Source organism: Oncorhynchus keta, unplaced genomic scaffold (genome assembly GCF_023373465.1).
Source record: "Oncorhynchus keta strain PuntledgeMale-10-30-2019 unplaced genomic scaffold, Oket_V2 Un_scaffold_7763_pilon_pilon, whole genome shotgun sequence".
NCBI classification, from domain to species: Eukaryota; Metazoa; Chordata; class Actinopteri; order Salmoniformes; family Salmonidae; genus Oncorhynchus; species Oncorhynchus keta.
The window spans coordinates 439,344-457,334 of record NW_026290998.1 but is presented as its reverse complement, the minus strand read 5'-3'; the positions used below and the strand labels follow the sequence as shown (position 1 = coordinate 457,334).

The following is a 17,991-nucleotide window of genomic DNA, read 5'->3' as shown; positions in this document are numbered from 1 at the left end:
ATTGGCTCCTGTTTGAGTGGACTGATCCATTCTGGAGGCCGTGGGGATGGCACAGTCCATCAGTCTAAGACACCTGTCTGATTGGCTCCTGTCTGAGTGGACTGATCCATTCTGGAGGCCGTGGGGATGGCACAGTCCATCAGTCTAAGATGTGCTATTGAAATGGTATATGGTTATATTAACATGTTATATTACCACAACATGTTACATTACGTAACAACAATGGTGAATCATTAATAAATATTATTTTATCCAGCGTTGGATAGTGGTCGCTGTCCATGGTTCTGAAACACATCAGTGGACTGTTGAATTGGTACCTTTTCCTAGACCCCTCAAACTCAAATCTGGACCTCGAAGCCAGTTCCACTGCATTTTTAAATTGTGCATTTATCAGGTAAAAACAGAAAACCAGCAGGCTCTGGACCTCGTAGGGTAAGACTTGAGTATCCCTGTCCTAGACCATGTTGCTATGTGCATAATAGTGAACCAGCATATTGGTGTTGAGAACAATGAGGCAGCAGTGGAGTTAGGAGACGAGGAAACAGCCATTTCCTTAAATTGTCTAAGAAAAGTGATGAGAGAGGAAACCATAACTTAATTAGGTCTAGAATCAATAGTCTAACTGTTAAAATGTGCCTGGCTTTATAAATCATCTGTATTTTTCTACAGAAATAAGACAGATCCTGCTTCTGTTGCCTGTTTGAGTATTTGTTTAATAGCCTACTGATTCCCTGAGCACCAAGACTCACACAACCACTACATGTTGGATAAACAAGTTCACAAATGTGGCTGTTTTTAGTCTTTGCTGAAATAAAGGCTTTCCTTTTTGTTTTGTCAGAACAGCTTCTCTGCTATTATTTATCCTTTATAATATAATAATATAATAATATATGCCATTTAGCAGACGCTTTTATCAAAAGCGACTTACAGTCATGTGTGCATACATTCTACGTATGGGTGGTCCCGGGAATCGAACCCACTACCCTGGCGTTACAAGCGACATGCTCTGCCAACTGAGCTACTAAGTTTATTTAGTGTTGTTGACACTGTTTCAAATTGTCATCAATATAATATTTATAATAATAATAATCTCCTTTTTCTTGATCTCCTTCCTTCAGATTGTTAGTTTTTAATAGTAGTAGACTTAGTATAGAACCATCATGTCATTATCATTAGTAGACTTAGTATAGAACCACCATGTCATTATCGTTAGTAGACTTAGTATAGAACCACCATGTCATTATCATTAGTAGACTTAGTATAGAACCACCATGTCATTATCATTAGTAGACTTAGTATAGAACCACCATGTCATTATCATTAGTAGACTTAGTATAGAACCACCATGTCATTATCATTAGTAGTATAGAACCACCATGTCATTATCATTAGTAGTATAGAACCACCATGTCATTATCATTAGTAGACTTAGTATAGAACCACCATGTCATTATCATTAGTAGTATAGAACCACCATGTCATTATCATTAGTAGTATAGAACCACCATGTCATTATCATTAGTAGACTTAGTATAGAACCACCATGTCATTATCATTAGTAGACTTAGTATAGAACCACCATGTCATTATCATTAGTAGACTTAGTATAGAACCACCATGTCATTATCATTAGTAGTATAGAACCACCATGTCATTATCATTAGTAGACTTAGTATAGAACCACCATGTCATTATCATTAGTAGACTTAGTATAGAACCACCATGACATTATCATTAGTAGACTTAGTATAGAACCACCATGTCATTATCATTAGTAGACTTAGTATAGAACCACCATGTCATTATCATTAGTAGACTTAGTATAGCACCACCATGTCATTATCATTAGTAGACTTAGTATAGAAAAACCATGTCATTATCATTAGTAGACTTAGTATAGAACCACCATGTCATTATCATTAGTAGTATAGAACCACCATGTCATTATCATTAGTAGACTTAGTATAGAACCACCATGACATTATCATTAGTAGACTTAGTATAGAACCACCATGTCATTATCATTAGTAGTATAGAACCATCATGTCATTATCATTAGTAGACTTAGTATAGAACCACCATGACAGTATCATTAGTAGACTTAGTATAGAACCACCATGTCATTATCATTAGTAGTATAGAACCACCATGTCATTATCATTAGTAGACTTAGTATAGAACCACCATGTCATTAGTATTAGTAGACTTAGTATAGAACCACCATGTCATTATCATTAGTAGACTTAGTATAGAACTACCATGTCATTATCATTAGTAGTATAGAACCACCATGTCATTATCATTAGTAGTATAGAACCATCATGTCATTATCATTAGTAGACTTAGTATAGAACCACCATGTCATTATCATTAGTAGACTTCGTATAGAACCACCATGTCATTATCATTAGTAGTATAGAACCATCATGTCATTATCATTAGTAGACTTAGTATAGAACCACCATGTCATTATCATTAGTAGACTTAGTATAGAACCACCATGTCATTATCATTAGTAGTATAGAACCATCATGTCATTATCATTAGTAGACTTAGTATAGAACCACCATGTCATTATCATTAGTAGACTTAGTATAGAACCACCATGTCATTATCATTAGTAGACTTAGTATAGAACCACCATGTCATTATCATTAGTAGACTTAGTATAGAACCACCATGTCATTATCATTAGTAGACTTAGTATAGAACCACCATGTCATTATCATTAGTAGACTTAGTATAGAACCACCATGACATTATCATTAGTAGACTTAGTATAGAACCACCATGTCATTATCATTAGTAGACTTAGTATAGAACCACCATGTCATTATCATTAGTGGACTTAGTATAGAACCACCATGTCATTATCATTAGTAGACTAAGTATAGAACCACCATGTCATTATCATTAGTAGACTTAGTATAGAACCACCATGTCATTATCATTAGTAGACTTAGTATAGAACCACCATGTCATTATCATTAGTAGTATAGAACCACCATGTCATTATCATTAGTAGACTTAGTATAGAACCACCATGTCATTATCATTAGTAGACTTAGTATAGAACCACCATGTCATTATCATTAGTAGACTTAGTATAGAACCACCATGTCATTATCATTAGTAGACTTAGTATAGAACCACCATGTCATTATCATTAGTAGTATAGAACCACCATGTCATTATCATTAGTAGACTTAGTATAGAACCACCATGTCATTATCATTAGTAGTATAGAACCACCATGTCATTATCATTAGTAGACTTAGTATAGAACCACCATGTCATTATCATTAGTAGACTTAGTATAGAACCACCATGTCATTATCATTAGTAGACTTAGTATAGAACCACCATGTCATTATCATTAGTAGACTTATTATAGAACCACCATGTCATTATCATTAGTAGACTTAGTATAGAACCACCATGTCATTATCATTAGTAGACTTAGTATAGAACCACCATGTCATTATCATTAGTAGACTTAGTATAGAACCACCATGTCATTATCGTTAGTAGACTTAGTATAGAACCACCATGACATTATCATTAGTAGTATAGAACCACCATGTCATTATCATTAGTAGTATAGAACCACCATGTCATTATCATTAGTAGTATAGAACCACCATGACATTATCATTAGTAGTATAGAACCACCATGTCATTATCGTTAGTAGACTTAGTATAGAACCACCATGTCATTATCATTAGTAGTATAGAACCACCATGACATTATCATTAGTAGTATAGAACCACCATGTCATTATCGTTAGTAGACTTAGTATAGAACCACCATGTCATTATCATTAGTAGTATAGAACCACCATGACATTATCATTAGTAGTATAGAACCACCATGTCATTATCGTTAGTAGACTTAGTATAGAACCACCATGACATTATCATTAGTAGTATAGAACCACCATGACATTATCATTAGTAGTATAGAACCACCATGACATTATCATTAGTAGTATAGAACCACCATGACATTATCATTAGTAGTATAGAACCACCATGTCATTATCGTTAGTAGACTTAGTATAGAACCACCATGTCATTATCGTTAGTAGACTTAGTATAGAACCACCATGACATTATCATTAGTAGACTTAGTATAGAACCACCATGTCATTATCATTAGTAGACTTAGTATAGAACCACCATGTCATTATCATTAGTAGACTTAGTATAGAACCACCATGTCATTATCATTAGTAGTATAGAACCACCATGTCATTATCATTAGTAGACTTAGTATAGAACCACCATGTCATTATCATTAGTAGACTTAGTATAGAACCACCATGTCATTATCATTAGTAGACTTAGTATAGAACCACCATGTCATTATCATTAGTAGTATAGAACCACCATGTCATTATCATTAGTAGTATAGAACCACCATGTCATTATCATTAGTAGACTTAGTATAGAACCACCATGACATTATCATTAGTAGTATAGAACCACCATGTCATTATCATTAGTAGTATAGAACCACAATGTCATTATCATTAGTAGTATAGAACCACCATGTCATTATCATTAGTAGTATAGAACCACCATGACATTATCATTAGTAGTATAGAACCACCATGACATTATCGTTAGTAGTATATAACCACCATGACATTATCATTAGTAGTATAGAACCACCATGTCATTATCGTTAGTAGACTTAGTATAGAACCACCATGTCATTATCATTAGTAGTATAGAACCACCATGACATTATCATTAGTAGTATAGAACCACCATGTCATTATCGTTAGTAGACTTAGTATAGAACCACCATGTCATTATCATTAGTAGTATAGAACCACCATGTCATTATCATTAGTAGTATAGAACCACCATGTCATTATCATTAGTAGACTTAGTATAGAACCACCATGTCATTATCATTAGTAGTATAGAACCACCATGTCATTATCGTTAGTAGACTTAGTATAGAACCACCATGACATTATCATTAGTAGTATAGAACCACCATGACATTATCATTAGTAGTATAGAACCACCATGACATTATCATTAGTAGTATAGAACCACCATGACATTATCATTAGTAGTATAGAACCACCATGACATTATCATTAGTAGTATAGAACCACCATGTCATTATCGTTAGTAGACTTAGTATAGAACCACCATGTCACATCTGTTCCTGGTTCTACATTTTTGAATGGGGCATGCTTATTTAAGATGGTGTGGAAGGCACTTATAAAGAATAACCAGGCATCCTCTACTGACAGGATGAGGTCAATATCCTTCCAGGATACCCGGATCAGGTCGATTACCGTAAAATGTTTACTTATAAGCCCTTAACCAACAGGGCAGTTCAAGAGGAAGAAAATATTTACCAAGTAGTCTAAAATATAAGTAAACATAAAATGTGACACATTAAGAATAACAATACAGAGGGCATCGGTACCGAGTCAGTGTGCAGGGGTACAGGCTAGTTGAGGTCATTTGTACATGTACCCGTAGGTGGGGGCAAAGTGACTATGCATTGGTAACAAACAAACAAACAGCGAGTAGCAGCAGTGTACAAGGGGTGGGGGGGTCCTAGACTTGGTGATCCGGTACCACTTGCCGTTTGGTAGCAGGGAAAACAGTCTATAACTTGGGTGACTGGCTTCTCTGACAATTTTCTGGGCTTTCCTCTGACACCGCCTATTATATAGGTCCTGGATGGCAGGACGCTTGGCCCCAGTGATGTAATGGGCCGTTCGCACTACCCTCTGTAGCGCCTTATGGTCAGACGCCGACAGTTGCCATACCAGGCTGTGATGCAACCGGTCAGGATGCTCTTGATGGTGCAGCTGTAGATCCTTCTGAGGATCTGGGGGCCCATGTCAAATCTTTTCAGTCTCCTGAGGCGGAAAAGGTTTTGTCGTGCCCTCTTCACGACCGTCTTGGTATGTTTGGACCATGTTAGTTCGTTGGTGATGTGGACACCAAGGAACTTGAAACTCTCAACCCGCTCCACTACAATGTTAATGGGAGCCTGTTGGGCCCACCATTTCCTGTAGTCCACGATCAGCTCCTTTGTCTTGCTCACATTGATGGAGATGTTGTTGTCCTGGCACCACACTGCCAGTTCTCTGACCTCCTCCCTATACAGTCATTGCCAAACGTTTTGAGAATGACACATATATATATTTTCACCAAGTCTGCTGCCTCAGTTTGTATGATGGCAATTTGCATATACTCCAGAATGTTATGAAGTTTGTTCAGATGAATTGCAATTAATTGCAAAGTCCCACTTTGCCATGCAAATGAACTGAATCCCCCAAAAACATTTCCACTGCATTTCAGCCCTGCCACAAAAGGACCAGCTGACATCATCTCAGGGATTCTCTCGTTAACACAGGTGTGAGTGTTGACGAGGACAAGGCTGGAGATCACTCTGTCATGCTGATTGAGTTAGAATAACAGACTGGAAGCTTCAAAAGGAGGGTGGTGCTTGGAATCATTGTTCTTCCTCTGTCAACCATGATTACCTGCAAGGAAACTTGTGCCGTCATCATTACTTTGCACAAAAAGGGCTTCACAGGCAAGGATATTGCTGTCAGTAAGATTGCACCTAAATCAGCCATTTATCGGATCATCAAGAACGTTCAGCCACGTCTCAGTGAAACATAATGTCCCGTTGGTAGGATAATCTTAATATTAGGTTTACATTTTATTTTCTAAAGATTTCACGTTAGCAAGTAGAATAGAAGGTATTGGTTGTTTACTTGCTCGCCTCCGGCTTCTCGGAAGGATCCCCGATCGGCGTCCCCTTTTCCGGCGTCTTTTCTTCATGCAAAAGGCGTGGATCTGGGCCTGTTCCAGGGAAAGCAGGATACCCTTCTTTTCGGACTCGTTAAAGGAAAAAGTTACTTCCAGTCTGCGGGGATTAATCACTTTTCTGATGTCCAGTAGTTATTTTCGGTCATAAGAGGCGGTAGCAGCAACATTATGTACACAATAAGTTAAAAAATAAGTAACACAAAACGCAAAAAAATTATCAAAATTGCACAATTGGTTGGGAGAATGGAAAACGTCAGCCATTGGCTTCGAACGCCATCATAATCTTAAGCACGTTGAAAAAGTAGGCACAAACAAAGACATGAAGGAGCACAGTGAACATATTTCAGGTAATAAAGCTGGAATCCTTCATTTTTCTAGGTGCTCTGCTGCTTCTAAAGACATTAAGGAGCACAGTGAAACATATTCTTCTCGGCGCTCTGCTGCTTCTAAAGACATTAAGGAGCACAGTGAAACATATTCTTCTAGGCGCTCTGGTGCTTCTAAATTAAAATGGCTGTTAGCACAGCAAAATATTTAGAAACAACAAGGGAGTTAAATGGTCCCACTGTAGAGCCCTCCACTGTAGATGGTCCCACTGTAGAGCCCTCCACTGTAAATGGTCCCACTGTAGAGCCCTCCACTGTAAATGGTCCCACTGTAGAGCCCTCCACTGTAAATGGACCCACTGTAGAGCCCTCCACTGTAAATGGACCCACTGTAGAGCCCTCCACTGTAAATGGTCCCACTGTAGAGCCCTCCACTGTAAATGGTCCCACTGTAGAGCCCTCCACTGTAAATGGTCCCACTGTAGAGCCCTCCACTGTAAATGGACCCACTGTAGAGCCCTCCACTGTAAATGGTCCCACTGTAGAGCCCTCCACTGTAAATGGTCCCACTGTAGAGCCCTCCACTGTAAATGGTCCCACTGTAGAGCCCTCCACTGTAAATGGTCCCACTGTAGAGCCCTCCACTGTAAATGGTCCCACTGTAGAGCCCTCCACTGTAAATGGTCCCACTGTAGAGCCCTCCACTGTAAATGGTCCCACTGTAGAGCCCTCCACTGTAAATGGACCCACTGTAGAGCCCTCCACTGTAAATGGTCCCACTGTAGAGCCCTCCACTGTAAATGGACCCACTGTAGAGCCCTCCACTGTAAATGGTCCCACTGTAGAGCCCTCCACTGTAAATGGTCCCACTGTAGAGCCCTCCACTGTAAATGGTCCCACTGTAGAGCCCTCCACTGTAAATGGTCCCACTGTAGAGCCCTCCACTGTAAATGGTCCCACTGTAGAGCCCTCCACTGTAGATGGTCCCACTGTAGAGCCCTCCACTGTAGATGGTCCCACTGTAGAGCCCTCCACTGTAAATGGTCCCACTGTAGAGCCCTCCACTGTAAATGGTCCCACTGTAGAGCCCTCCACTGTAAATGGTCCCACTGTAGAGCCCTCCACTGTAAATGGTCCCACTGTAGAGCCCTCCACTGTAAATGGTCCCACTGTAGAGCCCTCCATTGTAAATGGTCCCACTGTAGAGCCCTCCACTGTAAATGGTCCCACTGTAGAGCCCTCCACTGTAAATGGACCCACTGTAGAGCCCTCCACTGTAAATGGTCCCACTGTAGAGCCCTCCACTGTAAATGGACCCACTGTAGAGCCCTCCACTGTAAATGGTCCCACTGTAGAGCCCTCCACTGTAAATGGTCCCACTGTAGAGCCCTCCACTCTAGATGGTCCCACTGTAGAGCCCTCCACTGTAAATGGTCCCACTGTAGAGCCCTCCACTCTAGATGGTCCCACTGTAGAGCCCTCCATCTTAAATGGTCCCACTGTAGAGCCCTCCACTCTAGATGGTCCCACTGTAGAGCCCTCCACTGTAAATGGACCCACTGTAGAGCCCTCCACTGTAAATGGACCCACTGTAGAGCCCTCCACTGTAAATGGTCCCACTGTAGAGCCCTCCACTGTAGATGGTCCCACTGTAGAGCCCTCCACTGTAAATGGTCCCACTGTAGAGCCCTCCACTGTAAATGGTCCCACTGTAGAGCCCTCCACTGTAAATGGTCCCACTGTAGAGCCCTCCACTGTAAATGGTCCCACTGTAGAGCCCTCCACTCTAGATGGTCCCACTGTAGAGCCCTCCACTGTAAATGGTCCCACTGTAGAGCCCTCCACTGTAAATGGTCCCACTGAAGAGCCCTCCACTGTAAATGGACCCACTGTAGAGCCCTCCACTGTAAATGGACCCACTGTAGAGCCCTCCACTGTAGATGGTCCCACTGTAGAGCCCTCCACTGTAAATGGTCCCACTGTAGAGCCCTCCACTGTAAATGGTCCCACTGTAGAGCCCTCCACTGTAAATGGTCCCACTGTAGAGCCCTCCACTGTAAATGGTCCCACTGTAGAGCCCTCCACTCTAGATGGTCCCACTGTAGAGCCCTCCACTGTAAATGGACCCACTGTAGAGCCCTCCACTGTAAATGGTCCCACTGTAGAGCCCTCCACTGTAAATGGTCCCACTGTAGAGCCCTCCACTGTAAATGGTCCCACTGTAGAGCCCTCCACTGTAAATGGTCCCACTGTAGAGCCCTCCACTGTAAATGGTCCCACTGTAGAGCCCTCCACTCTAGATGGTCCCACTGTAGAGCCCTCCACTGTAAATGGACCCACTGTAGAGCCCTCCACTGTAAATGGACCCACTGTAGAGCCCTCCACTGTAAATGGTCCCACTGTAGAGCCCTCCACTGTAGATGGTCCCACTGTAGAGCCCTCCACTGTAAATGGTCCCACTGTAGAGCCCTCCACTGTAAATGGTCCCACTGTAGAGCCCTCCACTCTAGATGGTCCCACTGTAGAGCCCTCCACTGTAAATGGTCCCACTGTAAATGGTCCCACTGTAGAGCCCTCCACTGTAAATGGTCCCACTGTAGAGCCCTCCACTGTAAATGGTCCCACTGTAGAGCCCTCCACTGTAAATGGTCCCACTGTAGAGCCCTCCACTGTAAATGGACCCACTGTAGAGCCCTCCACTGTAAATGGACCCACTGTAGAGCCCTCCACTGTAAATGGTCCCACTGTAGAGCCCTCCACTGTAAATGGTCCCACTGTAGAGCCCTCCACTGTAAATGGACCCACTGTAGAGCCCTCCACTGTAAATGGTCCCACTGTAGAGCCCTCCACTGTAGATGGTCCCACTGTAGAGCCCTCCACTGTAAATGGTCCCACTGTAGAGCCCTCCACTGTAAATGGACCCACTGTAGAGCCCTCCACTGTAAATGGTCCCACTGTAGAGCCCTCCACTGTAAATGGTCCCACTGTAGAGCCCTCCACTGTAAATGGTCCCACTGTAGAGCCCTCCACTGTAAATGGTCCCACTGTAGAGCCCTCCACTGTAAATGGTCCCACTGTAGAGCCCTCCACTGTAAATGGACCCACTGTAGAGCCCTCCACTGTAAATGGACCCACTGTAGAGCCCTCCACTGTAAATGGACCCACTGTAGAGCCCTCCACTGTAAATGGTCCCACTGTAGAGCCCTCCACTGTAAATGGTCCCACTGTAGAGCCCTCCACTGTAAATGGTCCCACTGTAGAGCCCTCCACTGTAGATGGTCCCACTGTAGAGCCCTCCACTGTAAATGGTCCCACTGTAGAGCCCTCCACTGTAGATGGTCCCACTGTAGAGCCCTCCACTGTAAATGGACCCACTGTAGAGCCCTCCACTGTAGATGGTCCCACTGTAGAGCCCTCCACTGTAAATGGTCCCACTGTAGAGCCCTCCACTGTAGATGGTCCCACTGTAGAGCCCTCCACTGTAAATGGTCCCACTGTAGAGCCCTCCACTGTAAATGGTCCCACTGTAGAGCCCTCCACTGTAAATGGACCCACTGTAGAGCCCTCCACTGTAAATGGACCCACTGTAGAGCCCTCCACTGTAAATGGTCCCACTGTAGAGCCCTCCACTGTAAATGGTCCCACTGTAGAGCCCTCCACTGTAAATGGTCCCACTGTAGAGCCCTCCACTGTAAATGGACCCACTGTAGAGCCCTCCACTGTAAATGGTCCCACTGTAGAGTCCTCCACTGTAAATGGACCCACTGTAGAGCCCTCCACTGTAAATGGTCCCACTGTAGAGCCCTCCACTGTAGATGGTCCCACTGTAGAGCCCTCCACTGTAAATGGTCCCACTGTAGAGCCCTCCACTGTAAATGGTCCCACTGTAGAGCCCTCCACTGTAAATGGTCCCACTGTAGAGCCCTCCACTGTAAATGGTCCCACTGTAGAGCCCTCCACTGTAAATGGTCCCACTGTAGAGCCCTCCACTCTAGATGGTCCCACTGTAGAGCCCTCCACTGTAAATGGACCCACTGTAGAGCCCTCCACTGTAAATGGACCCTCTGTAGAGCCCTCCACTGTAAATGGTCCCACTGTAGAGCCCTCCACTGTAGATGGTCCCACTGTAGAGCCCTCCACTGTAAATGGTCCCACTGTAGAGCCCTCCACTGTAAATGGTCCCACTGTAGAGCCCTCCACTGTAAATGGACCCACTGTAGAGCCCTCCACTGTAAATGGTCCCACTGTAGAGCCCTCCACTGTAAATGGTCCCACTGTAGAGCCCTCCACTGTAAATGGTCCCACTGTAGAGCCCTCCACTGTAAATGGACCCACTGTAGAGGCCCTCCACTGTAAATGGTCCCACTGTTGTAGATGGTCCCACTGTAGAGCCCTCCACTGTAAATGGTCCCACTGTAGAGCCCTCCACTGTAAATGGTCCCACTGTAGAGCCCTCCACTGTAGATGGTCCCACTGTAGAGCCCTCCACTGTAAATGGACCCACTGTAGAGCCCTCCACTGTAAATGGTCCCACTGTAGAGCCCTCCACTGTAGATTGACTGAATTATCACAATAACGATGAACGATACGTTTATGACATTTATGATCACAGCAGTTATTTTTTTTTAAAACTACTACTACATTAAACATGGAGGGCTCTACAGTGGGACCATTTACAGTGGAGGGCTCTACAGTGGGACCATTTACAGTGGAGGGCTCTACAGTGGGACCATTTACAGTGGAGGGCTCTACAGTGGGACCATTTACAGTGGAGGGCTCTACAGTGGGACCATCTACAGTGGAGGGCTCTACAGTGGGACCATTTACAGTGGAGGGCTCTACAGAGGGTCCATTTACAGTGGAGGGCTCTACAGTGGGACCATCTACAGTGGAGGGCTCTACAGTGGGACCATCTACAGTGGAGGGCTCTACAGTGGGACCATTTACAGTGGAGGGCTCTACAGTGGGTCCATTTACAGTGGAGGGCTCTACAGTGGGACCATTTACAGTGGAGGGCTCTACAGTGGGACCATTTACAGTGGAGGGCTCTACAGTGGGACCATTTACAGTGGAGGGCTCTACAGTGGGACCATTTACAGTGGAGGGCTCTACAGTGGGTCCATTTACAGTGGAGGGCTCTACAGTGGGTCCATTTACAGTGGAGGGCTCTACAGTGGGACCATTTACAGTGGAGGGCTCTACAGTGGGACCATTTACAGTGGAGGGCTCTACAGTGGGACCATTTAACTCCCTTATTGTTTCTAAATATTCAGTTATTTTTTTTAAAACTACTACTACATGAAACGTGGTAGCTATCAATTGTCCCATTAACAATCACCCATATTACAAAATGTATTTCAATTTCATTTCAAATGTCACATTTCTCTAGAAGGGCCCTATAGGTTATTTATCGTAATGAATGATATCAGACAGACGATAAATGTTTGGTTTGGTCTGTGTGGTGGGTTTATCATCCCAGCTCTACTTCATAGTAAGTGGTGAGTTTGGTCTGTGTGGTGGGTTTATCGTCCCAGCTCTACTTCATGGTAAGTAGTGGGTTTATCGTCCCAGCTCTACTTCATGGTAAGTAGTGGGTTTATCGTCCCAGCTCTACTTCATGGTAAGTAGTGGGTTTATCGTCCCAGCTCTACTTCATGGTAAGTGGTGGGTTTATCGTCCCAGCTCTACTTCATAGTAAGTAGTGGGTTTATCGTCCCAGCTCTACTTCATGGTAAACAGTGGGTTTATCTTCCCAGCTCTACTTCATGGTAAGTGGTGGGTTTATCGTCCCAGCTCTACTTCATAGTAAGTGGTGGGTTTATCGTCCCAGCTCTACTTCATGGTAAGTGGTGAGTGTGGTCTGTGTGGCGGGTTTATCGTCCCAGCTCTACTTCATGGTAAGTGGTGGGTTTATCTTCCCAGCTCTACTTCATGGTAAATAGTGGGTTTATCTTCCCAGCTCTACTTCATGGTAAGTAGTGGGTTTATCGTCCCAGCTCTACTTCATGGTAAGTGGTGGGTTTATCGTCCCAGCTCTACTTCATAGTAAGTGGTGGGTTTATTGTCCCAGCTCTACTTCATAGTAAGTAGCGGGTTTATCGTCCCAGCTCTACTTCATAGTAAGTGGTGGGTTTATCGTCCCAGCTCTACTTCATGGTAAATAGTGGGTTTGGTCTGTGTGGTGGGTTTATCGTCCCAGGTCTACTTCATAGTAAGTAGCGGGTTTATCGTCCCAGCTCTACTTCATAGTAAGTGGTGGGTTTATCGTCCCAGCTCTACTTCATGGTAAATAGTGGGTTTGGTCTGTGTGGTGGGTTTATCGTCCCAGGTCTACTTCATAGTAAGTGGTGAGTTTGGTCTGTGTGGTGGGTTTATCGTCCCAGCTCTACTTCATGGTAAGTGGTGGGTTTGGTCTGTGTGGTGGGTTTATCGTCCCAGCTCTACTTCATAGTAAGTGGTGAGTTTGGTCTGTGTGGTGGGTTTATCGTCCCAGCTCTACTTCATGGTAAGTGGTGGGTTTGGTCTGTGTGGTGGGTTTATCGTCCCAGGTCTACTTCATAGTAAGTAGCGGGTTTATCGTCCCAGCTCTACTTCATAGTAAGTGGTGGGTTTATCGTCCCAGCTCTACTTCATGGTAAATAGTGGGTTTGGTCTGTGTGGTGGGTTTATCGTCCCAGGTCTACTTCATAGTAAGTGGTGAGTTTGGTCTGTGTGGTGGGTTTATCGTCCCAGCTCTACTTCATGGTAAGTGGTGGGTTTGGTCTGTGTGGTGGGTTTATCGTCCCAGCTCTACTTCATAGTAAGTGGTGAGTTTGGTCTGTGTGGTGGGTTTATCGTCCCAGCTCTACTTCATGGTAAGTGGTGGGTTTGGTCTGTGTGGTGGGTTTATCGTCCCAGGTCTACTTCATAGTAAGTAGCGGGTTTATCGTCCCAGGTCTACTTCATAGTCAGTGGTGGGTTTATCGTCCCAGCTTAACTTCATGGTAAGTGGTGAGTTTGGTCTGTGTGGTGGGTTTATCGTCCCAGCTCAACTTCATAGTAAGTGGTGGGTTTATCGTCCCAGCTCAACTTCATAGTAAGTGGTGGGTTTATCGTCCCAGCTCTACTTCATGGTAAGTAGTGGGTTTATCGTCCCAGCTCTACTTCATGGTAAGTAGTGGGTTTATCGTCCCAGCTCTTCTTCATGGTAAGTGGTGAGTTTGGTCTGTGTGGTGGGTTTATCGTCCCAGCTGTACTTCATGGTAAGTGGTGGGTTTATCGTCCCAGCTCTACTTCATAGTAAGTAAGTGGGTTTATCGTCCCAGCTCTACTTCATGGTAAATAGTGGGTTTGGTCTGTGTGGTGGGTTTATCGTCCCAGCTCTACTTCATGGTAAATAGTGGGTTTGGTCTGTGTGGTGGGTTTATCGTCCCAGCTCTACTTCATTGTAACTCAATAGTTGTTTTATGTTGTTACATCACCAGACTAGTGTGGATCCCTGGGTCTTACCCCAACACTAACCATAATACTGTCAAATGTATTGATAGAGCTCTGGATGTAAGGAATTACTATCTATAATATCAACATGATATGAAGTCAAAATTACAACTTTAAACATATTTTGAAGCTGTGTTTTTTTGGTGTGTTCATGGTTGTGTGTGTGTGTGTGTGTGTGTGTGTGTGTGTGTGTGTGTGTGTGTGTGTGTGTGTGTGTGTGTGTGTGTGTGTGTGTGTGTGTGTGTGTGTGTGTGTGTGTGTGTGTGTGTGTGTGTGTGTAGCAGCTATCAACCTATGTGTTGTGGGTGAACAGCCAGTTGAAGAGGCGACCAGGCCTGAAGCCCATCACAGACCTCAGAATAGACCTGCAGGATGGAGTGGTGTTATCACTCCTGGTGGAGATAGTGGGTTAGTACTCACACACACACACACACACACACACACACACACACACACACACACACACACACACACACACACACACACACACACACACACACACACACACACACACACACACACACACACACACACACACACACACACACACACACACACACACACACATGCATACCACACCACACCATACTATACTACACTATACTACACCACACCACACTATACTACACTACACCACACTACACTACACTACACTACACTATACTACACTACACCAGACCCCACTACACCAAACCACACTATACTACACCACACCACACTATACTACACCACACTACACTACACCACACCACACTATACTACACCACACTACACTACACCACACTATACTACACTACACCAGACCCCACTACACCAAACCACACTACACTACACCACACCACACCATACTACACTACACCAGACCCCACTACACCAAACCACACTACACCACACCACACTACACCACACCATACTACACCACACCACACCCACACTATACCACATCCACCACACCAAACACCACTCCAGACCAAACATCACACCAAACCACACTACACTACACCACACCACACTACACCACACCACACCACACCATACTAAACTACACCACACCCACACTATACCACATCCACCACACCAAACACCACTCCAGACCAAACATCACACCACACCACACTACACTATACTACACTATACTACACCACACTATACTACACCATGCTACACCACACCACACTATACTATACTACACCATGCTACACCACACTATACTACACCACACCACACTATACCACATTACACTATACTACAACACACTACACCATGCTACACCACACTATACTACACCACACTACACTACACAACACCACGCTACACCATGCTACACCACACTACACCACACTATACTACACTACACCACACTACACTACACCATGCTACACCATACTACACCATACTACACCACGCAACACCATGCTACACCACACTTTACCATACTACACTACACCACACTACACCACACTACACTACACTACACCACACTACACTATACCCCATTACACCACACTACACCACACCACACCACACTACACCACGCTACACCATGCTACACCACACTACACCAAGCTACACCCTGCTACACCACACTATACCACGCTACACCATGCTACACCACACTACACCATACTACACCACACCACATGACATGACACTACACTACACCACACTATACCACACTACACCACACTACACTACACCACACTATACCACACTACACTACACCACACCACACTATACTACACCACACTATACTACACCACAGCACACTACGCCACACCACACTACGCCACACTACGCCACACTACACTACGCCACACTACACTACGCCACACTACGCCACGCCACACTACGCCACACTACACACACACACACACACACACATACACGCACACACACACACACACACACACACACACACACACACACACACACACACACACACACACACACACACACACACACACACACACACACACACACACACACACACACACACACACACACACACACACACACACACACACACACACACACACACGCACGCACGCACACACACACACTCATACACACACACACACACACACACACACACACACACACACACACACACACACACACACACACACACACACACACACACACACGCACACACACACACACACACACACACACACACACACACACACACACACATCACACCTACCACAAGACACACACCACCGCAACACACACACCACCACACCTACCACAACACACACACCACACCTACCACAACACACACGTCACACCTACCACACCACCACACCTACCACAACACACACACCACACCTACCACAACACACACATCACACCCACCACAACACACACACCACACCTACCACAACACACACACACACACACACCACACCTACCACAACACATACATCACACCCACCACAACACACACATCACACCTACCACAGCACACACCACCACACCTACCAAAACACACCCGTCACACCTACCACAAGACACACACCACCGCAACACACACACCACACCTACCACAACACACACACACACACCACACCTACCACAACACACACATCACACCTACCACAACACACACCATCAAAACACACACCACTAAAACACACACCACCACACCTACCACAACACACACACCACACCTACCACAACACACACATCACACCCACCACAACACACACACCACACCTACCACAACACACACACACACACACACCACACCTACCACAACACATACATCACACCCACCACAACACACACATCACACCTACCACAGCACACACCACCAAAACACACACCACCACACCTACCACAAGACACACACCACCACAACACACACCACCACACCTACCACAACACACACACACCACCACAACGCACACACCACACCTATCACAACACACACATCACACCCACCACAACACACACACCACACCTACCACAACACACACCACCAAAACACACACCACCACATCTACCACAATACACACACCACCACACTTACCACAATACACACACCACACACCTACCACAACACACACATCACACCTACCACAACACACACCTACCATAACACCACACCTACCACCACACACACAACCACAACACACACACACCACCACAACACACACATCACACCTACCACAAGACACACCTACCATAACACCACACCTACCACCACACACACAACACACACACCACCACACAACACACACACACCACCACACAACACACACACCACCACAACACACACACACCACCACAACACACACCTACCATAACACCACACCAATCACAACACACACATCACACCTACCACAATACACACACCACACCTACCACAACA

The 17,991-nt window shown here is 44.7% G+C and overlaps 1 protein-coding gene across 1 annotated transcript in view; it reads left to right on the top strand.

The window, feature by feature from the left end:
• LOC118371846 (dixin-like) overlaps window positions 1-17,991 on the top strand; it is an 82,705-nt gene that overhangs the window by 1,680 nt on the left and 63,034 nt on the right. The window contains exon 2 of the mRNA XM_052517402.1: window positions 14,900-15,026. Within this exon, the coding sequence (XP_052373362.1) occupies window positions 14,900-15,026 (127 nt within the window). The remainder of the gene's footprint in view (window positions 1-14,899; window positions 15,027-17,991) is intronic.